Source organism: Poromitra crassiceps, assembly GCF_964638095.1.
Source record: "Poromitra crassiceps genome assembly, chromosome: 1".
Lineage (NCBI taxonomy): Eukaryota > Metazoa > Chordata > Actinopteri > Beryciformes > Melamphaidae > Poromitra > Poromitra crassiceps.
Genome location: NC_139623.1, coordinates 36,477,626 through 36,501,471, shown reverse-complemented (window position 1 = coordinate 36,501,471; position 23,846 = coordinate 36,477,626). Strand labels below are relative to the sequence as shown.

The 23,846-nt window shown below is 48.2% G+C and overlaps 1 protein-coding gene across 1 annotated transcript in view; it reads left to right on the top strand.

Annotated features, from left to right (window-relative positions):
* Positions 1-23,846, top strand: part of mtbp (MDM2 binding protein) — a 108,782-nt gene that overhangs the window by 68,144 nt on the left and 16,792 nt on the right. The window contains exons 14-17 of the mRNA XM_083634804.1: positions 5,747-5,911; positions 20,226-20,319; positions 20,737-20,898; positions 21,722-21,820. Of these exons, the coding sequence (XP_083490930.1) occupies positions 5,747-5,911; positions 20,226-20,319; positions 20,737-20,898; positions 21,722-21,820 (520 nt within the window). The remainder of the gene's footprint in view (positions 1-5,746; positions 5,912-20,225; positions 20,320-20,736; positions 20,899-21,721; positions 21,821-23,846) is intronic.

Below are 23,846 nucleotides of genomic sequence, written 5' to 3'. Positions count from 1 at the left end.
CTATATAAATGCAGGCCATTTACCATTTACCTGTGAAGTACTGTACCTGATGGGTCTTTATCTGTGAAGTACTGTACCTGGTGGGTCTTTACCTGTGAAGTACTGTACCTGGTGGGTCTTTATCTGTGGAGTACTGTACCTGATGGGTCTTTACCTGTAGAGTACTGTACCTGATGTGTCTTTACCTGTGAAGTACTGTACCTGATGGGTCTTTACCTGTAGAGTACTGTACCTGATGGGTCTTTACCTGTGAAGTACTGTACCTGATGTGTCTTTACCTGTGAGGTACTGTACCTGATGGGTCTTTACCTGTGAAGTACTGTACCTGATGGGTCTTTACCTGTAGAGTACTGTACCTGATGGGTAGTTACCTGTGAAGTACTGTACCTGATGGGTCTTTGCCTGTAGAGTACTGTACCTGATGGGTCTTTACCTGTAGAGTACTGTACCTGATGTGTCTTTACCTGTGAAGTACTGTACCTGATGGGTCTTTACCTGTAGAGTACTGTACCTGGTGGGTCTTTACCTGTGAAGTACTGTACCTGATGGGTTTACCTGTGAAGTACTGTACCTGATGGGTCTTTACCTGTAGAGTACTGTACCTGATGTGTCTTTACCTGTGAGGTACTGTACCTGATGGGTCTTTACCTGTGAAGTACTGTACCTGATGGGTCTTTACCTGTAGAGTACTGTACCTGATGGGTATTTACCTGTGAAGTACTGTACCTGATGGGTCTTTGCCTGTAGAGTACTGTACCTGATGGATCTTTACCTGTAGAGTACTGTACCTGATGGGTCTTTGCCTGTAGAGTACTGTACCTGATGGGTATTTACCTGTAGAGTACTGTACCTGATGGATCTTTACCTGTAGAGTACTGTACCTGATGGGTATTTACCTGTAGAGTACTGTACCTGATGGGTCTTTGCCTGTAGAGTACTGTACCTGATGGGTATTTACCTGTAGAGTACTGTACCTGATGGGTCTTTGCCTGTAGAGTACTGTACCTGATGGATCTTTACCTGTAGAGTACTGTACCTGATGGGTATTTACTGTACATGTAGAGTACTGTACCTGATGGGTCTTTGCCTGTAGAGTACTGTACCTGATGGGTATTTACCTGTAGAGTACTGTACCTGATGGATCTTTACCTGTAGAGTACTGTACCTGATGGGTCTTTACCTGTGAAGTACTGTACCTGATGGATCTTTACCTGTAGAGTACTGTACCTGATGGGTGTTTACCTGTGAAGTACTGTACCTGATGGGTCTTTACCTGTGAAGTACTGTACCTGATGGGTCTTTACCTGTAGAGTACTGTACCTGATGGGTATTTACCTGTGAAGTACTGTACCTGATGGGTCTTTACCTGTAGAGTACTGTACCTGATGGGTATTTACCATGAGAGTTCTTACGCTGATACACTACGTTACTGCATGCTGCAGAGCTCTCTCTGGGTCTGGGACGCTTCCCCCCAGTCGGCTGGTAATTGGAGGGAACCGTTCACTTGGCCAGTCATATGCCAGGGATGGATACAGTCCTGCCCAATCAGTAACGACTTTGCGATCAGACAACACGGGAGGCGCAGCCCATTTTTCGAACCACTCTCTCATTGGTGCTACGACCTGTCACTCATTCAATTTCACCCCCCTAGACATGCCCACCAAACCCCAGCAGTGGCTGTGAAGTGGTACAGACTCATTTATGTAGTATGCGGAGCGCAGCGATTCAACGTAATATTTGAGTCTGGGGAGAGACTACCTGTGGAGTAATGTACCTGATGGGTCTTTACCTGTAGAGTACTGTACCTGATGGGCCTTGACCTGTGAAGTACTGTACCTGATGGGTCTTTATCTGTGAAGTACTGTACCTGGTGGGTCTTTACCTGTGAAGTACTGTACCTGATGGGTCTTTACCTGTGAAGTACTGTACCTGATGGGTCTTTATCTGTGAAGTACTGTACCTGATGGGTCTTTACCTGTGAAGTACTGTACCTGATGGGTCTTTACCTGTGAAGTACTGTACCTGATGGGTCTTTACCTGTGGAGTACTGTACCTGATGGGTCTTTACCTGTGAAGTACTGTACCTGATGGGTCTTTACCTGTGAAGTACTGTACCTGATGGCTGTATCTGTGAAGTACTGTGCCTGATGGGTCTTTCCTTTGAAGTACTGTGCCTGATGGGTCTTTACCTGTGAAGTACTGTACCTGATGGCTGTATCTGTGAAGTACTGTGCCTGATGGGTCTTTCCTTTGAAGTACTGTGCCTGATGGGTAGGGGCAAGCCTTGACAATTGAAAAAAGTAATCACATATTCTCACACACCTGCAGAACTTGCCTATTGCAGGGGCAGCCAGGGGTTCAGCACTCATTTACATGATGGGGAGTATTTAAGAGGAATATGATGGCCTCGGTATGCAGCTAACCCGTTCCTGACCCCTAAGATGGCTGCTGGCTTAGACTTGCATGACACTCAACTTGAATTAGCCCTTCTTTTCACATCATCTCTATGTCTTGACACTACTATCCCTGCGACTTGTATTCAAACCTAATATTTAATTGGAGTCCTCATGGTTTGGCGAGCAATGGCACATACCATACTCACAATGTCATGGGCTGGAAAACATTGGAAAACATTACGTCCTCTATTGCATGGCTCATCTCTTTACTTTCCACTCTTCCATATTTTCTGTAACTGTAGTGTATTTTGTACTCAATTTCTGCCTTTCAATATAGTATACACTGTACAAAAAAAATCAATTAATAATATAATAATGGTATTTATTAATGTAATAGTATCTACGCAAATTAATTTACCTGAGAGTAGAAAGACAAACACTGTTGTACTTTAGTTTCTGACTGTACATGTCAGTTTTATTCTCTTACCCAGAGGAGGAAAAGCTGCCTGTTATTTGATAGGAGTCCTCAGTAGAGGCACTTAATATAAATTCAATTTAGATAAACCGTCACTAAGATATACTGTATCCTGAGAAACAGCCAAGTTAATAGAGGAGAGCATCATGCAAACTTGACTTGATGAACTGTAGGGGCCATTTGGAGCCTCCTGAACTGTCATCAGTTTGAACTCTCATCTCCCTCTCCCTTTAGCATAAGGCAGCAGCCGGATAGGTTCTGTAGGCATATCATTATTATACAGTGGCACATAATGTACCCTAGGCACTAGGCAGTCAAAGATAGTGAGACAGTATTGGAGTGGAGCCAGATTAAAGATAGTGGAGTGAAATTCTTCAGCAGGGACTTGAGGAAAAGCAATGAGGCTTTTCTTTGAAATGATGAGTGGAATGAAGAGACCTGACAGACCACAGACTTTAATGAAACATGACGGACTACATCCTGATTTGGCATTAAAATGGGAATAGGAATGTCCTCATAAAATAAAAAAAAGTTGGAAGCATTGTGGCAAAGTATGCCTCATCACCTCATCAAGTGTGTGTGTGTGTGTGTGTGTGTGCGTGTGTGTGTGCGCTGCATGCAGTAGTAGGTCTGTCAAATGTCTGCCTTACAGGCTCTGGTGTGTGTAGTGTGTACTGTATTTGTGTCAAGGGTTTGTTTTTGATTCATTTAGATTTTCAGAATTTCACGTTTTCTGAATGTCGAGCTCCTATTCATTTCTAATGTAGTTTCTAATTATCCTCCGTTTTCATTGTCCCCATCAAGTCCTCCAAATTCAACAGTTATCTCTGGCTGCCATTTGGCTGGCAACATGTGAGTGCAGCTGGATGGAACTGAAACCAAAACTAATTAAAGGAATTTTGGGGGAGATTGGACTGTTAGGTCGCTTTCACATATAAGCTGTTTGGTCTGCTTTAAACCCGCCAGAGTTCGTTTCCTTGGACAGTCCGATTCGTTTGGGGTGATGTGAAAGCTCAAACGAACTCTGGTGCGGAACAAACAAGTGAACTCTGGTCCGCTTGAAAACGTAGCTCTCGGTTCGCTTCCAAGTTCCAAGTGAACCCTGCCGTGGTTCGTTTGTGGTGTGAAAGCAATCTGGACTAAACACAACAGCAAATATAGGAAGCACCAGTGCATCATGAGTAGAAGGAAGCAAAACAAACACTGTGGCATGCACATGTGTACAGTACTGTACACGTGTGCGCACCGCGCTGCGTGATGTACATCGTCATAACAACAACAACAACAACACATCGTTGTCTCTCAACAGGGCTCGCCTTCTCCTTTGGTACTGCCTCGCTCATCTCATCTGCAGAATGAAATGTTCAACAGCTTGCTGCCTCATCTGCTGCTCATATTGGGCACATTCTTATAAAATATTTATTTGATAGTAACACCAAAGTAAAACCAGAAATCCCAATATCGCAGGTGGTGTTGCTCCATGGTTTGTGTTTCGCGGATTCACTTGTGTTGTTCAGTCACTCAATAGGCCTAAATCAATCTAAACAAGAATAAATTAACAAATTAAATTAAAGGAACACTCCGCCCATTTTCAACCAGCTTTGTATCATTAGAACATCAGTAGTATATCAGAAAACTGTAAACTATTTTGAAGTCTGTCATTTAATTTGACAGTTATTGAGTGTTAAAGTGTGGACCAGGGACATCACTGGTCCACACTAACTCAAATTAATAACTCATTAACTCAAATCAACTCTCAAACTGTAAACGGTTTTGAATTCATTCATCTAGGTTGACAGTTATTGAGAGTTGATTTGAGTTAATGAGTTATTAATTTGAGTTAGTGTGGACCAGTGATGTCACTGGTCCACACTTTAACACTCAATAACTGTCAAATTAAATGACAGACTTCAAAACCGTTTACAGTTTTCTGATATACTACTGATGTTCTAATGATACAAAGCTGGTTGAAAATGGGCAGAGTGTTCCTTTAAGACTGGAAAAAAACAACTGCTCGACTTGAAGAAACACCGTCGACTCATGGGTTTCTCAACTGATGATTCGACTTTTAGAGGAGAGCCCTACAAATTGCTGTGTGAAAGCGAACCGGAACAAATGAAAAATGCAACAGTGTTGCAACTTGATCCCCCCCGAATCGCACCGAGTCCACCAGCTTATATGTGAAAGCGACCTTATTCAACCTACCCATTAAGTTTTGTTGAGAACATCAGGCGCTTTCGGACCAAACAGTTCTGGGGACTCCCTGAGAGGAACTGCCTGCTATGGAGGTTCCCAGAGAACTACATAACTTCAAGGGCTTTTTTTCTGTTTGCATTCACACCGCCAATAGGAACCATAGGAATGCTGAAGTGGAGTAAGCATGCTAACCACTACTAGCTTCACAGCAAAGCAGACTTCACATGGGATTGATACTACTTTGGCTAACAATTAGCTAGCTAACATTAGCGCACTAAAAAGTGATGACGATATTACCGCCTCTGGGCATTTCTAGAAGTTCAACCAATAAATGTACACTTAGTGGACCACTAAAGGTTCATCTTGGGCTGGGAAAGTACCTAACCTGAAGTAGGAGCTAAAAAAGTCCCTCAAAACGGTGTTTTAAGAACTGCTATGGTTCCCAGTTCATGCAGTGCGAACACAACAAAAATGGTCCTCCAACTGTTCCTAGAACTATGAAAAAGTTTCTGCGATCCAAAAGCACCTAATACCTATAGACATCAAAATCACCCATCCACAACATGGACATTGAGTGAGCCAATCTCCCAAGAAATTGGTGTATCCGTTTAACAAAAAGTCAAAAGCCAAAATCAAAAATGACTTCCAAAAATAAAACCAGGTGTGTTTGTGTGTCCAGGGCGGCGAGTAGAATCATCAGCCCCAGCCACAATACCAGTCAACGACCTGAAGGTCCTTCTGAGCCTGACCAGGGAGCAATACCTGAAGATGACTGATTCCAGTCTGCCCTCTGCTGGCTCCTGTCTGATTGGGGACCAAAAGAACACAGCCTCCAAGACCTCAGGTAGGTCCCTCAGGTCTAGGAGAGAGAGAAACAGGAGCAAATGGTATGCTCACAGTGGAGATTTGTCAATGGTCTGGTTTTCTTTTTCATTTACCCAGAGTAGTGAAACATGCCCCATCCACTGTTTCTGATATCCGGCAATAGCTGGACTTTTTAATCAAAGTCTGACAAATTAAAATCTCCCGTTCACCAAGTCCGGTGAAATGATCTTCTAAACACAATTTGTATTGTAATGGGCTCAAATTAGATTTCCCTGACACATCTTCTTTTAAATAGCCAGCCTAAGTGAATATTTGTATGATGTGTGTGTTATGTAGCCTACCTTATGTGATGAACAAACAACTGTTACATTTACAATTATCCGTGGTGGTTGAGATGAGTTGTCTCCCCTCCCTCCCCTGATATGTGAAGTGCTTTGAGTGTCTAGAAAGGCCCTATATAAATCAATTATTATTATGATTATTATTATTAATTAGGATGCACATGCTCTGATTGAAAGTGCGGCGCACCTTGGTCAGCAGCTCTCAGTCTCAACAGGTGGACAGACAGGCTACCGCGCCTGCATATCGACATGCAGAGATGAGAGATAAATGAAACCTTAAAAGGTATTTTCTGAAACCAAGCAGGTCTAATGTTGTTGTCAGTGATGACGCTAATGTTATTAAAAGCAGACTACAGCTGATTGACATGCGGTGGTCCAACTCGCTTTCAGAACGGACAATAGGCTAATTAAACTTAAACTTGCTTAACTTTAAACTGATGGAAGAAAAGGTAAGAATAGGCTCTTATTGTTAGTTACCTGTAGCCTTTATCTGAGAACTGAAAGCACTTGCCAGCTGAGCATTATTTATATCCACTGTTTATTACATTTTTTGGTGATTGCTCTTTCGTTTTTCTCATTCGTTGTCTCAGACAACCCCCTGTGAATTCCACTGTGGGCTCCATTTAACAAGTCCCTCTGTGAAATTGGCAGGCTCTTGCCTGAGATTCAGCATGCAAGGCAGCGTATATCAGCGTTGACGCTGCATGGCATGGAGCTATGCATTTCCCAACCCCGAAGCTTGCATTTTGGGTTGTTCCGTTTGATTGCAGTCATTGTAGTCATCCCATATATATATATATATTTCAATTATGATTTTTATTGTTTCCTTTGCAGATGTTCAAACGTCAGTCCAGTTCAATTTAGAATCCAGCATAGACTCACACACACACACACACACACACACACACACACACACACACACACACACACACACACACACACACACACACACACACACACAAAAACACAACCCGTAAAGATAGCACACAAATAAAGGTAGACAGCATGTACACTAGGGATGGGCATTTCTAGCAAAAACACTATTCGAAATTCGCTGGCCAAAGTCGACTTTTAATCGAAATTCGTAAAAAAAAAAAAAAAATTGTTTTTTTTGTGTGAGTGAAATGTTGCATTGTCTCCCCTGATTCTAAGTCTAAGGCTTTATTAATTAATAGAAAAAGCTTCTGCTGTGGATTTTTAGCTCAAACAAGCATTGCACCACTGAAGTAAAGAACATGTTACATGACATTGACATTTTCGAAAATAAAAAAAGGTTTTGACAATCATGAGTGGTTCATTAAATATTTAGTAGGCTCAGGTCTGAGTGCCAAAGGGGTGCCAAAGTCACCCCCTCTCCCTCTTCATGGGATTTCATCCGCCATTCATTTTTCCATAAACCTTGCTTAAAATGCTTATAAAAATTGTTTTACTTGCTCAAACCAAGCGATTCGACTATACTTAGAATCAGGGGAGACAATGCAACATTTCACTCACAAAAAAAAAAAAAAAAAAAAATCTAATTTCGACTTTCAATAATAAAAGTCGACCTTGATAATAACAATGATTATTCGAAAATTCGATGCCCATCCCTAATGTACACACAAGAAATAAATTGCAGTGCTGCGCCACCGCATCGCATTACAACAGCATCCGACCACAGGTACACATTGTGTTAGACAAACAAAAAACAAAAACAGCCTGCATACTTGATCTGAACTGAAAGGAAACTATTCCCCCCCAACCCCCCCCCCCCCCATGAACTCAGCCCCATCCCGCCAGTCGAACATATTGCACTATAGGTTAGATTTAAAATTATATTGGTGTTATATAGGTGTCCAGCTTCCCATTTATTTTGTAGATCGTCATCCCATATTAATATATAACTGCTAGAGATGTGTGGATGAGCATTTATGCCACCCTAATCTGCGTGTATGCATGAACCATCCGCCTGCCATAAATCCGCGCAAATTATTTCCTACTATTTATTGATCCGCGCCCGCCGTACACCCCGACATTTCACAACGCTATAAAGGAGCGTTTCTCACATTGGGGAGACAAACTTACGGTTTCTGCTGCCGTCGGTGCGATCGCTGCAGTCCAGGACTCCAAATAAAGGTCCATGCTGTATTATGTCCAGTCCAGCACTTGCCCTCATGTAGCTTACTTGGCTGACGCTATCCACCTTATTTTTGGTGGCCATTTTTGCCTGATCTGCCTGATGGGTGCTTCTTCCGGTGTGATCCTCCCAGCCTTGTTGCTGACAGCTTGACACCCGTCTGGGCGAACGGAGCAAATCACTAATCAGGTCCAGCTTGGCAAAAATCTCGTCGATAAATATCCCTTTAACACATTGACTGCCAGCCCTTTTTTCAATGCTGTAGGTAGGTTCTGCCAGTTTTTTTTTTGAGGATTCTGGCTCATTTTACAAGAGCCGAGGATTCTTTTCTGTTAAGACTTCGTGAACACCAATCATCTAAAAAGAACTAATAGAATGTGTGCTTTCTCTGTCTAAAAGAGTTAGTTTGTAGAGTTAGTAGTTATGTAGATATTAGCCGTTGAGTACAGCATGGTTTCAGAGATTTTCAGAGAGTTTTGAGATAAATGGATTTTTAGAACCACCTCACGTGCCTGTGATTATGGGTGCCCTTGGGCAAGTCTGTATACTGTATTGTGTGTGTGTGTGTGTGTGTGTGTGTGTGTGTGTGTGTGTGTGTGTGTGTGTGTGTGTGTGTGTGTGTGTCTCCAAACTCCTCCCTCCGTCTGTGCTGCTGCTGCTGGCTCCTGCTGGCTCCGCAGCCGCTCTCGGGCAGTCTGGATTACTGTAAAACGGGCTCGTTCGTTTCTTGAGGTGTCGGCTGAGAGCTTTGAAGAAGCTTTTGCGATTCTGGTCTTATTTATGCTCAAAGGTACTCAAGTGTGTGTGTGTGCGCGCGCGTGTGTGTGTGTGTGTGTGTGTGTGTGTGTGTGTGTGTGTGTGAAATCGAAAGCGTTTTCGCCCAGCTATTTCCTTGATAATGGCTTTCTCCCGCGGACCCGCGGCTGTTTTTTTCTCGGCTTTCTCTCTGTCTGGAGAGAACTGTCGCCACTTAGCTGGTCGGTAAAATAGATTATACACATTCTCTTCCTCCAATATTGGTATAGGAGACGTAAAAGGGGTTGATCGATGTCCCACCGTCAAAAAAAAAAAATGTTTATGTAAGCCGAGATATCTCGTCCTTGGCACTCAACGGTTGGATCCTGTAAGCCGAGATATCTCGTCATTGGCACTCAACGTGTTAAGAGCGCAGTGCATTCATGGGTAATCGCCTGCTGTTAGTTATGTTACATGGCAGTAAAACGCCACTGAATGACCAAATTGATATAACTTTTAACCATTTCGAGTAACACTGTTTCCATACGGATCACCAGCGTTAGTTTGTTGTTTATAACGTGGCTATATTCATAACGTTTTCTATCTCGGATGCGTTATTTCGAATCGCACATAGGTTACGCCTGGCGCCTGTGGGTTTCAGGACGAAACAGACTCGAGCCACTAACGTCATCTTTAGAGCACAATATTCCTGGAATGCAAGTTTAACTAAACAGTTACATGTCCTCTGCATTCTACATAAAATTAAGATATTACGGGTTGTTTTATTTTGTATGTTACATACTTATTGACCAAGTTATGTTAAATTCAGCCAGGGTACAAGAGACTGAGTGAGTGTAGGTGGCCATCTTTTCAAATCAAGTAGAATACCATTTAGGAAATGGCAAGCTGCAACAATAAGTCACGTTAAACCGGACCTTGTACGCACAATTATTTTTTACAGTGGGGCATTTGAGAGAAATAAAGAGGATTCCCGCACACTGCCAAATACTTGCAACAAACTTTAATCAACAACGTTTCGGTCTATCGACCTTCATCAGGTTAAAATTTTTAACCTGATGAAGGTCGATAGACCGAAACGTTGTTGATTAAAGTTTGTTGCAAGTAATTGGACGCAGGTATTTACGCAGGTAATTGGACGCAGGTTACGCAGGTTAAAAATTTTAACCTGATGAAGGTCGATAGACCGAAACGTTGTTGATTAAAGTTTGTTGCAAGTAATTGGCAGTGTGCGGGAATCCTCTTTATTTCTCTCATATGTACTGCATCTCCGACGCACCTGCCTTTGAGGGACTGAAGGTGTGCATCAGCTCCTTCTGACTACAGTGGGGCATTCAAAAATAAGGTGGATAGCTTTAAGTTTAGTTTACTGGATTGGCCTCATCGTATGGGAAAATATGAACGCATCTTTTCCAACGCGTCTTCAGCGGAGACTCCTGTGAGGTTCTGGTGACATCATTGACCATATATGGACCAAGAGAGGAGGCATATCCCTTCAAAGTAGCGCGTGGCTCTTGTTTACCACTGCCTTGGGTCCTTAGGGGGTCCTGCTATCCCACAGTAGACGGCTAACAATGTGCCTGACGAAAAATGAAGCTTAAAATACGTTCATAGACTAGAGAACGTAATTAATATAAATTTTCCTCATTAATGATACATCATTTCACCCGCCCGCAACCCATCCGCTATTAATCAGAATGTTTATTTTTATGATCCGCCATGCCCACGGGGCGGGATATCCGCGGTCAGCGCAGTTATAACTGCGGCCCACGCATCACTAATAACTGCACAACATAAAAATGCAGCTAGAACTTAAAGGGATAGACCAACTTTTTGGGAGTTTCGCCCATTTGCCATATCGCCCGTAAATAAACAAGATACACCTTGCCTTTATCGTCCCTCGCCGCGCAGTATACAGTGAGGTACAGCCCGTACAGTTAGTTAGTATCGCCAATGATTTGGAGGAAAGGGTACAGCCATTCAAGTCACCAAACACACGCAACACAAACACTCACATGTACATGGGGTGACTCGTGTACTCACCACGCCATGAAATAATAATCCATAGTTTAGTGAAACGTCATTTTCATAGTAAATCCACACACCGAGAACTAAACAAAGATGAACTCAAGTTGCACAGTGCATGCGCCTGCGTACAGCACATGTGCTGTGTGCAGCGTCTCATGCCAAACAAGGAAGTAACGTTGGTTATGCTCTATTTGTTCGGTTACTCTTTGTCTGTTTGAGGCGCAGTTTGAAATCCCTGCGCCTGGCGGCCATGTTTAGAAAGTAGTTCCGGCCATCTATTTCCCTTCAAAAAAGACTGTTTCTCAGCATTTTGGATTAATATTTAATCTCGCGGTGAGTACACGAGTCACCCCATGTACATGTGAGTGTTGGTGTTGCTGTTGGAATGTGTGTTTTTGGTGATTTTAACGGCTGTACCGTTTCCTCCAATTTATTGGCGACACTAACTAAGTGGAGGGGTGTACCTCACTGTATACTGCACAGAGTGACGATAAAGGCATTGTGTGTCTTGTTTATGTATGGGCGATATGGCAAATGGGCGAAACAAGTTGGCCTATCCCTTTAATGCACACACTCAGCTGGACCATGTGGGGGGCATTGAAAAGCCACATACTAAACTGTGGGGCTTAACTGTGCGCGTCAAACAATTCTTAGCTTATAAATGCTATGACATTAACTGCCAATTATGACCAGCCGTGACAGCGGAGCTGGTGTTGTTTTCACCAGTCTGTGTGTGTTTGTGGGTCATCATGGCAAAATGAGGTCCTGCAGTGGAGACACCCATTTTGTAGTGGGAACTACCACAGAAGCGGGGTTGAGTACTTTGGCTTTGTCTGTCTGTCTGTCTGTGGGCAGATTTTGCGAACATGACCACGTCAAAGCCGTGCAAAATGCAGTCACGAAACCTTACAGATGTGTAGTTGACATCAAAATGAAGGCTGAGTTCAAAAATGGGTGTGATTCAAACAAGGGGGTGACCCGGTGGTGCTGTTCGCACAGGATGAGGTGGAGACAGTGAGGAGAGAGATGCACGAGAAGGTAAAGGGCACCCTGGAGGCTGCAGGCAGACAGGAGAGGGAGCAGCTGGAGCATCTTCAGGAGCTGCAGAGAGAGAGCAGGTCTCCAGCAGAGCAGAGACGGACTCCCTCAAAACCACTGTTGTCGAGCGAGGTGCTCGGCACTCAGCTGTCCAGCTTGGTTAGGTCATCCAGCTCCACAAAATCAACAACAAGATTTGCAGGCATGTCCATATCAGCCAAATAAATATGTCCACCACTCTTTTTATTTACAGTATACTAGTAGACTCATGTAGTATTAAGCTTTTTGTGGAGACACAATGTGCTATTCTTCCAAACAATTCATTCTTCATTTAAAATGAAATATTTTTATATTTTAGCAAGCTATGTTTGAATGGAAAATTCTCCCCATATCAATTCAGTTGAGCTCCTGACAATCAATATCTTGTTGAAGCCATATATGGGCCAATTACATTTTGCCTCTTTGTATGCTGTTCTAAAAAGACTGCTTGGAGTGGTTATCTGCTCAGACTACCAACTATAGCCTGTGAGAGTGTTCTCTTTCCCTTATCGAGAGTGTTCTCTTTCCTTATCAAGGATGCCTGCTGCTGCTGAGTGGCTATTGGTTTGGGCATGCCCAAAAACCTTTTTTCTGAGGGCCCTTTGCTGTTTGAAAACTATGAAGCAGTGGTGGTTGCTATGGTAACATCCCCCTTCTCTCTGGGCCCAAAACATCCTATCTTCTTACAGTGTTGTGGGCCTAATTCAATTATGATTAATTCATTCATTCATTCTTAATTAATTTGAAAATTTCATGATGTAAATGTGCTCACATGATGATTGATAGGCTTGTACTCACACATTTCGACCATCTAACACTTAGATTAGGTGTCTGTGGTGAATGGAGCTACAGTACCTGCCTGATGGTCCTCTGTATTTATGACCGCATAGCCTGATTCCTCTATCCATGTAGGCATCATTGTGGGCATCATTTTTTCGAAATCTGAATCGGGCTTCTGTATGAAGGCTCACGTATTACGCATGCACACACACACACGCACACACACACACACACACACACACACACACACACACACACAAACACACACACACCCACACCCACCCCCCCCCCCACACACACACACACACACACAACTTCATGCCACTGGAGATGCTGGATCCACACAAAACTAAGGGGTTGTCCTACAACCCAGGTTTTATGAGTGAAGCGAGGCTCCCACCTATTGCCATCTCTGCGTGGTACACGCTATCGAATGCTCTTACCTTTTATTACTTTAAAAGTGTCCTTTCCAACCATTCATTAGACCGTTGACAGGATGCAGACTTGGAAAATCCGGGGCGATCCTGACGGTCTCATGGTCTCCGATCCAATAGCAGGAGTAGAGGCGGGCACAAGCCCTCACGCCTGGAATTGGACCGGGAAAACACCACTCACCCGGCATTCGGCCACAACCAGACAGACTGGCAGCAAGGCACCTGAGGTGGGAGCCTCGCTTCACTCATAAAACCTGGGTTGTAGGACAACCCCTTAGTTTTATTTCGTTGAAGCTCGGCTCCCACCTATTGCCACCTTACAACCGACCTTGCTGCAAAGGAGCACCTAAGTGCCCGACCTTGCGACTCTCGATCGAAAAATGGGCCGTCACGGCTTATAGCCTTATAGCTCCTTATTAGGAGCAGTCAGCGAGGCAACTAGTCCGCGGAGGCAGACAGAACCGCATGAGCGAATGTCGCGCCTCCCACATCCAGACTATAAAACCTCACAAAGGTATGGTGAGTCGACCATGACGCGGCTGCGCACATATCTTCCACCGTCACACCGCGCAACAGCGCCCAGGAAGAAGCCACACCCCAAGTAGAGTGGGCCTTAATTCCTTCCGGTGGAACCTTCCCAGCGGCAGAATAGGCCAAGTTAATGGCCTCCACTATCCAGTGCGATAGACGCTGTTTGGACAACGGCTTGCCCAGAGCCTTAGCCCCATGGCACACCAGAAGCTGGTTAGACGTACGCAAAGTACGCGTCTTGGCCACATAGGCACGGAGCGCCTGCATGGGGCAGAGCGACCGAAGTCTCCTCTCTTCCGCCGAAGAAGAGGCGGAAGGCTCAAACGCGACCAGGTCTATGGTCATGGACCTGAAGCCAGCCCCAATACACTTAGGCTGATAAGCAGGGTTCGGGCGGAGCGTGGCCCTGCGCCCATCGTTAGAGAACACCATGCACGATTGTTGCACTGACAGGGCAATCAAGTCTCCCACTCTCTTGCCGGAAGACAAAGCGAGAAGCAATGCCATCTTCAGCGAGAGGTGTTTCAGGTCGGCAGCGTCGAGTGGTTCAAACGGAGGCCTCGAGAGGCCATCCAAGACCGTGACCAAGTCCCACTTGGGAAAGATGTTCCTTGTCTGGGGGCGAAGCTTGCGCACACCCGTCATGAAACGAGAGACCAAAGACAGGCCTCCCACTGTCTTGCCCTCGATGTCCATGTGGCAGGCCGAGATGGCGGCCACATAAACCTTAAGGGACTGCGGCGACTGGCCCGCTTCGTACAGACCCTGGAGGAAGCAGAGAATGGGCCGAACGTCGCAGGTCACCGGGTCCAGGTTCCTTTCTGCGCACCAGCGCGAGAAGGACCGCCACTTGTAGGTGTACTGAGTGCGAGTCGAGGTGGCTCTAGCACTCTGTATGGTTTGCACCACGTTCGCAGGCAGGCCCTGGGCTAGCAACCGTTCCCGTTCAGGGACCAAGCGGCCAGCTTCCACTTGTTTGGGGATGGGTGGAGTATCTCTCCGCCCGCCTGCGACAGCAGGTCCTTCCGACGCGGCAGCAGCCACGGAGGACCTCTCGTCAGAGTGATCAGATCCGCAAACCAGACCTGCGACGGCCAGTGCGGGGCTACCAGAATGAGCTGTAGCCCTTGCTGTCTCACCCTGGCCAGCACCTGGGGAATCAGTGCGATTGGGGGGAACGCATAGAGGGCCGCCCTCGGCCAGACGTGCGCCAGCGCGTCGTGGCCCAACGGTGGATCGTCCGCGAGGATGGAAAACCACTGGGGGCAATGGTGTGCGAGCCGCGAGGCGAAGAGATCGACGCTGGCTCGCCCGAACTTGGCCCAGATCTGCTCCACCACCTGCGGGTGGAGAACCCATTCTGAGTTGCGCGAGTTGCCCCGCGATAGCAGGTCCGCGCCCAGGTTGAGGTGGCCCCGAATGTGTGCCGCCGACAGGGACAGCAGGTGGAGACGGGCCCACTCGTGGATGACCGTAGCCAGCTGGTTCAGAGCCAGCGACCGGACACCGCCCTGGCGGTTGATGTACGCCACTGTTGCGGTGTTGTCCGACCGTATCAGCACATGGTGACCCATGATCTGATGTTGAAAGTGCCAAAGAGCGAGGCGAACTGCCTCCAGCTCTAGTACGTTTATGTGGCGAAGCTGTTGGGCTTGCCATCGCCCATTTGCAGCCTGGCCTTCGAAGACCGCGCCCCAGCCCCAAAAGGAGGCGTCGGTCCGAATCACTCGCCTGAGTGGGACCGGACCCAGTCTGGCGCCCTCTGAGAGCCAACAGCGGCCCGTCCACACTTCCAAGGCTTGGCGAGCGCGGTCCGACAGCGTAAGGACGCGGGACCGATGTATCGCTGGGTCCAAGCGATGACCGAGGAACCACCTTTGGAAGGGGCGCATGTGCAGCAGCCCCAGAGGAATTGCCGCGGTCGCCGCGGCCATAAGGCCCAGTAGCACGGAGCACTGGTGAACGGAGATCGTGCGTGCGTGACGCCGAGTCTCCGCTGTCCTCCGAAGGTTGTCCAGCCTCTCCGGAGAGAGGCGGGCGCGCATTGAAAGGGAGTCTAGCTCCAGACCCAGGAAGGTCGTGACCTGTTGAGGCACAAGGGCGCTCTTGCGCCAGTTTATAAGGAACCCCAAGGCCTGGAGGTGGGAAGTCAGCACCTCGGTGTGTGCGGACACCATCTCGCTCGAGCTCGCCGCTATCAGGGCGTTGTCGAGGTAGACGTAAACGCGGATCCCCATCTCTCGGAGGGGAGCCAGCGCTGTGTTGACGCAGACTGTGAAAGTCCTGGGACTTAGAGACAGGCCGAAGGGGAGTACGCAGTACTCGTAGGAGACTCCCTGAAAGGAGAACCGGAGGTACCTCCTGTGCCTTTCCACGATGGAAACGTGGAAGAAGGCGTCCTTTAGGTCGACTGACGTGAAGAAGTCCCCGGGTCTAATCGCTCTGAACAGTGTGGGGAGCGTCAACATGCGGAAGGGAAGCTTCCTGAGCATGGGCTTTAGCCGCCTGAGGTCGAGGATGGGCCGTAAGGACCCGTCCTTCTTGGGCACCAGGAAGTACCTGTGGTAGAACCCGGACTGCCTGTCCTTGTCCGGCACGGGCCGTATCGCGCCCTTTGCCAGAAGCGAGGAGACTTCCTCGCCGAGGACAGCCATGGAGTCCGCATCCGCCAGGTCTGAGACAGGGATGCCCGTGAAAGCCGGCGGGGGGGCCGCGAACTGCAGCGCGTAGCCCTTCTCCAGCGTTCGCAGCACCCACGGTGTGGGTCTGCACAGCCTCTTCCACAGGGGGAGGCTGTTTGCCAGGGCAGGTCTGGTGCCCTGTGTCGGGGTTACCCTTGGCACATGATCCTGAGGCGCCATGGCACACGGCCCCAGCAGGACGTCCCCAGGGGGGGTGCGTCCCGGAGGCCGTGGCAGCATGGCGTGCAGCCCCGGCAGGACCAGCCCATAGGAGCTGCGTCCCGGAGGCCGCGGCGAGTCGTCGCCCGTGGTGTGCGGCCCCAGCAGGACCAGCCCGGGGGGGCTGCATCCCGGAGGCCGCAGGGGGTCGTTGCCCGGCTGGTGCGACGACAGCTGTGGGGGGGGAATAGCAGGGGGGCCTGCAGATGGTGAGGTGCCCTCCGAGCACCTCGCAGCTTTCGCCGGCAAGGGACACGTACTGAGCAAGGCTCTCTTCGGCGCTCGACAACACTGTGGGACGCCAGGTCCTGGCAGCGTGGAGGCTGCCCCTCCCCCCCCCCCGGGGGACCGCTAGGTACGCGCCGGGCCTCGGGGCCCGGTCTTGGTGGCCGACTTGTCAGGGTTACGGCGGGAGCCCCTGCTGCGGCGGACGCGGCTTCCTCGACCCGCGCCAGTCCAGGCTGGCTGGGGAGGTGTTGGCCCCGCGTTCCTTGGGGCATTCGAGCTGTTCCTGTCTGCGTTGGCTGGGGGACCGGACCACCCCTGGGGTTGCCTGTCCCGTGGACGGCGTGCAGGGCTGCCGCGGGTCGTCGTCGAATGACCTCGGGCAGGGGGTGGCCTCGCTGTGTGATGGGTCGCCCCGGTCTTGCGCGGCAGGACTCTGCCGACCGCCTCCATGTCCTCACGCCGCCTCTGGGCCCTGCTGGCGAGGTCTGCCATTGAACCGAAGAGCCCGGTAGGGCAAACGGGCGCGATGAGGAGGTCCGTCCTCTCATGGCCACGCAGGCTGGTGAGCTGCAGCCAGAGGTGACGCAAGGCGGCCACCGAAGATCCCATGACCCTCCCTGAGTCTTCCGACACACACTCCAGCATCTTGAAGACGTAGTCGGAGACCCGGCGTAGCTCAGTGAACATTTCAGGCTCGGGGGCTGCTTGGACCTGGTCTACCAGGAAGCAATGATACTTCAGCAGGAAGGCCATGGTGTTGGCCATGGAGGCCGCCTGGCCTGCCGCCAGATAGGACTTTTCCAGGAGCGAAGCAGTCTCCCTGCAGGCTGGGGAGGGGAGCAAGGGCTTCCCTTCCTTCTTCTGGCCTGGGAGCAGGTGGTCCGCCACCGCCTTCTCCAGTGGGGGGGGATGTTCATAGCCTGATTGGGCCCCTTCCACGACGCTAGACCAGCACTTAAAGCATCGGATGGGGGCCTCAGAGGAGTAGGGTTTGGTCCAGGATCGCTGAACCCTACGCTGCACGTCGGGGCAGAAGGGCAGGCTGCCCCGTAGCGGCGTCTCAACGGCGCGGAAGTGGGAGGCGGTGAACATGTCCTTCTCGACGGTAGGGGGCGTAGGCCAGTCCCAGTCGAGGGCGGAAACAGCCCTGGCCACGACCTCCCTGAACTCCCTCTGGTAAATCTCAGAGGAGATGTCGTCAGGAGGGGGGAGCCCCCCGGGGTGAGCCCTTTCTGGGTTACCCGGGCCGGCCAGCAGGGAGGCCTCATCATCCCGTTTTGGGTGGATCTCGAGGAAGTCATCCCAGGGTCCCCCGCCTCCGGCCATCTTGGCGGAAAGGCGAGCCCATTCCGAGACACGGGAGTTAGCCGCACCTTCACCCGACCTGGGGGAGGGGGGCAGGGAACAGCGGGAACCATGTGGGGAACGCAGGTGGGGGCCACGCTGGGAACCCGTCTTGTGCTGTGAACCCGTCTTGTGCTGTGAACCCGCTGGGAAACTGTGCCGGGTATACTGCTCGCACTGCCGTGATCCCGGCGGGAAGTCACGCTGGGAACCTACCTGGTAGCTGTGCTGTGAACCCGACCGAGAACCGCGTTGGGAAATCCGCGCGTCATGCCGCGGGCGCTTCGGCGGGGAGCACTGTTGGGAACCTACCTTTTTTCTTTGGTAGCTGTGCTGCGAACCCGACCGGGAACCCCGCGCATCTTGCCGTGGGCGCTTCAGCGGGCAGCGCTGCTGGGAACCCTCCTTGTGGCCATGCTGTGAACCCCAACGAGACGCACGTGGGGAGCTCCCCTGGGAGCACTGCTGGGAACCCTCCTTGTGGCCGTGCTGTGAACCCAAACGAGAAGCACGTGGGGAGCTCTCCTGGGAGCTGTGCTGGGAGCCCTCCCGAGAGTTGTCAAGGTGCTGCTGTCCGAGAGGCAGCGGGGTGTCGGAGGTAGCAGGCCCAGAGGTAGTCTGACTCTGGCTGGGCTCAGCTGCAGCAGCAACGCCGCCAGCGTGGCCTCTGAAGAAGTCTGCCCTGTATTTTTGAGTGCTACGAGGCATCTCAGTACAGGCGAGGCAAAACTCCGGATCTCCGAGGCAGCTATCTGCGTGTGCCTGTCCCAGGCATTCAACACACAGTGTGTGCGAGTCCTTGGCTGATAGCCACGCGCCACACTTGGGGTCCGCACAGCGCTTCGCCTTGTTAACACTAGCCATCCTGTTAGAACACGCGGTAGTGTGACAGGCGAACAACGTTAACGTTAAATTTATCCTCTTCTTTTTCGCCTTGTGGGTAACACTGAAGCAAGCGAGTTAACACAAACCCCTGAACGTGGCAGACCGAGCACGCGTAGGCGGCAGGCTATTTTAGCGGGTCTTAACTCTAGCAAGCTAGTCGGCAATGGTGCCGACTAATACCTGTAACCAACACAAGAACGAGACTAAGCTACGAAACACGTGACGCTAGTAGCGGAGAGTTATCTCTACGTGAGGTTAGCTTAGACAGAGCAATTCAAATAGCAAGCATACAACGACACTCGGACCGGCTTGTTCTTAGAAGCCGCCGACACGTGAAAAAAAGCACTTAGCTTTGTCGCCTCCAACTTTCACCGCCCAGGCGAAGGTAACCTTCCAGACCGGAAAATCAACGACCGAGGTTCCCGTCCGCTACGCCGATGTACGGGGAGCAGTTGAAGTGAAAGTGGTCGGGCAAGCTAACGCTAATCTGGAGCAATAATTCACACGTCTGTCCGTGGCCGAATGCAGGTAAGAGTGGTGTTTTCCCGGTCCAATTCCAGGCGTGAGGGCTTGTGCCCGCCTCTACTCCTGCTATTGGATCGGAGACCATGAGACCGTCAGGATCGCCCCGGATTTTCCAAGGGTCCAGTCTGCATCCTGTCAACGGTCTAATGGATGGTTGGAAAGGACACTTTTAAAGTAATAAAAGGTAAGAGCATTCGATAGCGTGTACCACGCAGAGATGGCAATAGGTGGGAGCCGAGCTTCAACGAAATAAAACAGTACTGTAATGCTGGTGATCCAAAACTGAGATGTGCCAGATCCTGCTTGGAATTATCAAACAATTTAAGCACTGAGAAGAGCAGCTGTTACCAAATTCTTGTCAGACTAAGTTTGGTTGTATTTCTCATTGTAGGGTTTAAGAGCATTTCCTCCCAGCATTCTGATTGGCCAGAGAGGAGCGTCCTCCACAACATAGAGAACCTGCAGAGGAGACAACAGAAGAAGAGGTAAATGGGATTTACTCAGGTATGTTTGTTCCTGGTTCGACCGGTTACTGAAGACCCCCTGCAGATCTAGACATCTGAGAACACTTCTGTGTATTGTTAATCTGGGGCGGCTGTAGCTCAGGAGGTAGAGCGGGTCGTCACTAATCGCTTTGGATGAAAGAGGTCGGTGGTTCGGTTCCGGGCTCCTCCAGTCTGCATGTCGAAGTGTCCTTGGGCAAGATACTGAACCCCAAATTGCTCCTGATGGTGTGCCAGTACCCTGCATGGCAGCTTGCCACCATTGGTGTATGAATGGGTGAATGTACCTACTGATTGTAAAGCGTTTTGGATAAAAGCGCTATATAAATGCAGGCCATTTACCATTTTACCATTTACCATTTAATCTACTGTATCTGCTCTGTGTCTTTTTCCTCTTAGGTTTGGACTTTTGTCAGGTCCTGGCTCCAGTGACAGCCTGTTGGGTCCTAAAGACAGTCAAAAGGCTTCCTCTGCTTTCCTAGATGCCAGAGAACTTTTAAAACACTTCACATCCGACGGCATGCCTACTGCAGAGCTACAGCCACTGGCTATCCACAGAGGGTAGGTTCAGTCATCTTTCCCCGGCGCCGTGGTGAGTAGCACCTTGACATCAGAGATCACCTGTCCATCTTCAAGATGTATTTATATATGTAGGAGACTAGCTTATCCGTTTTAGTTACAGTGAAGCTTACACATCCATATATTGTACATGTAAATTAGTTTATTTTTTTTATTTTTTTTTACAATGACAGATATAGTGGAACAGGGATCCAAGGAGACTTGGACACAAAAAGGAAAAAAGAAAGGCAATCTCACAGGAAGACATAAAGACAGACAAAAACAAATAGAGGCAGTCAAATGAGCAGACAGGAACACAGACAGACATGTTGATTGATAGACAGAAAAGACTGCAATAGACTGAAAACAGCCGACACTTTCATACACAAAGACAGACATGAATCAAGACTAATAGCTCCGTAACGAAAGAGAAATACAGTATACCCAGGCTGACAAAAGGACGTAGACACAGACAGACAGACAGACATGGCATCTTTATGGGCTTTATGAGGTTCTTTCCGAGAAGTTCCTGAGTGAAAATAACAGTTGATGAGCCCATAATGAGGATTTGATCATGTTCATTAGCCTACTACAGTGAGCTTACAATCTTTTTAGGAAACACACATTGAGTTGAATAGAATCCACAGTATCTGTAGAAGAAAATGGATTACTCTAGAGCAGAACAGTTATTAATGAGTGCTAATAATGGTTCTGTCAGGCCAAAGTGTGCCTGTTTGAATTAGTGAAATAATTCTGTTTTTGGCCAATTGACTGTCTGTGATTCTTCAATGTGAATCTCTCTCTCTCCCTCTGACTCTCTTTCCAGAGGTAATAATGCATTTCAGTTGTCACCAGACTTGTCTCCCAGGAAAGTCAGCCAGCTGCCCTTCAGCAAGGCCTCAGCCTCCCACTATCATGGCATAGAGTAAGTGGGCTCTATTCTCCCCCTGGCCTTAAATTTGCGTTTATGATGGGCGTGGTCACGCGCATTCCCTAATTTTTCCTTGACACTAAACGCCAGAATGCGCAGCGCTAACCCTTTAACCACGCCTTTTTAAGCGTAGAATTATTCACAAGTGTTGGATTGGTGATCTCCAGTAAACCAATCACATTCTTCCCTTCCATGAACGGAGCGACTCCAGTCCGGTCAGAAAAGCCCTAAAGCCCCCGTGACCAAAGCGATCTGAGCTCCCCCCTCCCTCTCTGCCCACTTTCATCCCCATCTAGCAAAATATAGCCTATCCCTGGATGTCACCATGAGATTAGATTGGTGAAAGTTTGGACAGAATGATTGCATCGTTTTCTCTCACTGCCTTTTCTTCTCCCCGTCAGCACAGCAGACAGGTAGGGTGATGCAACAGCCTCTGAATGACAGGGGCTCAAAACTACGGTATAACAACTTTTTTTTCATCAGTCATTGCAGCATCTCGTTTACGAGGGGGTCCCCATTGAACACAAAACATAGACCATAACATTTACATACAAGACAAAGTTAACAAACATAACAATCAACAAAAACAATTAACAAATACACACATGCTCTCCCACCATCGCAACCATCAATTAATCTATACAGACATCAATACCAATGGGGTTTTCTCACATAGTTAACTCATTCACCGCCAAAGACGTCTTTGACGTGTTATCAGAAATAGCCCTCCCCGCCAATGACGTGTTTGACGTGTTTTTGTTTTTATTAGTGCAGCGCTTAGTTCAAACACTTCCCCAGCCTGTCACACAGACACAGGTCCCTAACCTCAAAGTCAAGCCGACAGCACGTTATCAAACACATACCGCAGCTGCTGTTTGAAACGAGGAAGAAGGAGGAAAGGAGGAAAAACAGAGAAACGCGCTTCCTTGTAGAGAGGAAAAAACGCCATTGAAACGCCCCTCGGCGCGCTGCACTGCTGCCTTGCTGCAGGGCGAACCTGGATTGCCTAGTCAAACCCGTGACGAACATGATCGATCCGGTTCCAGCAGCGCCTGGTCCCAAAGCCAAGCCGGACCCGTTCCTGTGTCGTGTCGCAGCATTCGTCCCAGCCCGAACGAGAGGAGGAAAACGAGCAGAGGCAGAGGAGGCAAAACGCTGATGGGGAAGGAGGGGGAAGGAGGTGCGATCTAGCAGCAGCTGTGGACAGAACTCTCTCTCTCTGTGTGTGTGTGTGTGTGTGTGTGTGTGTGTGTGTGTGTGTGTGTGTGTCTGTGTGTGTCTGTGTGTGTCTGTCTGTCTGTCTGTCTGCACACTCACTCACACTGAGCAAACTGTATTGTTGAATGTAAAAAAAGCACTTCATATACCGTATATATATATATATTTTTTTTTTTTGTCATTTGTGTCATAATGAATAATATTTACATGTCTGATGTCAATACAGTTCAAAATAAAAGAATTGAGAGCGAGTTCTGCCTGAGATTGTGTGCTGTACATAAATGCCATTTTCTGCAATTTCTTTTCTCAGAGACCTTTTGGGTGAAAACAGGGTGTATATAAATGGCTATAAGTAGAGTACAGAACATGCTAAAAGCTCACTTTTTTTTCCTGGTGAACCCAGAGACGTACATCTTCATTTTGAGGTATTGCAAATCACTTTGGTGCTAATAGATAATTTACTGTGGGTCTTGAAAGATGACCAACAATTATGAAAATCTTTGGCCTGTGCTAAATATTGGCAGTCCTAAACTGGCCATGAATGAGTTAAGTATAGACTATACACTATAGACTAACAACAATCCAAAACAAGAACAGCTTGATTTAAGATAATCAAACAATGAAGTCTTGAAGATATGAAAGGAAATAATTGATCTGAGCGAGTCGGGCAAATTATTCCAGTCTGATGGTGCTTTGAATTTGAAAGCTTGTCTCCCAATTTCTTTAGATATTCTTGGGACAATAAAAAAAAATGGTTGTTGAGTATGCCTAAGTGAATAAGATGATCTAAATGGAACTAAAA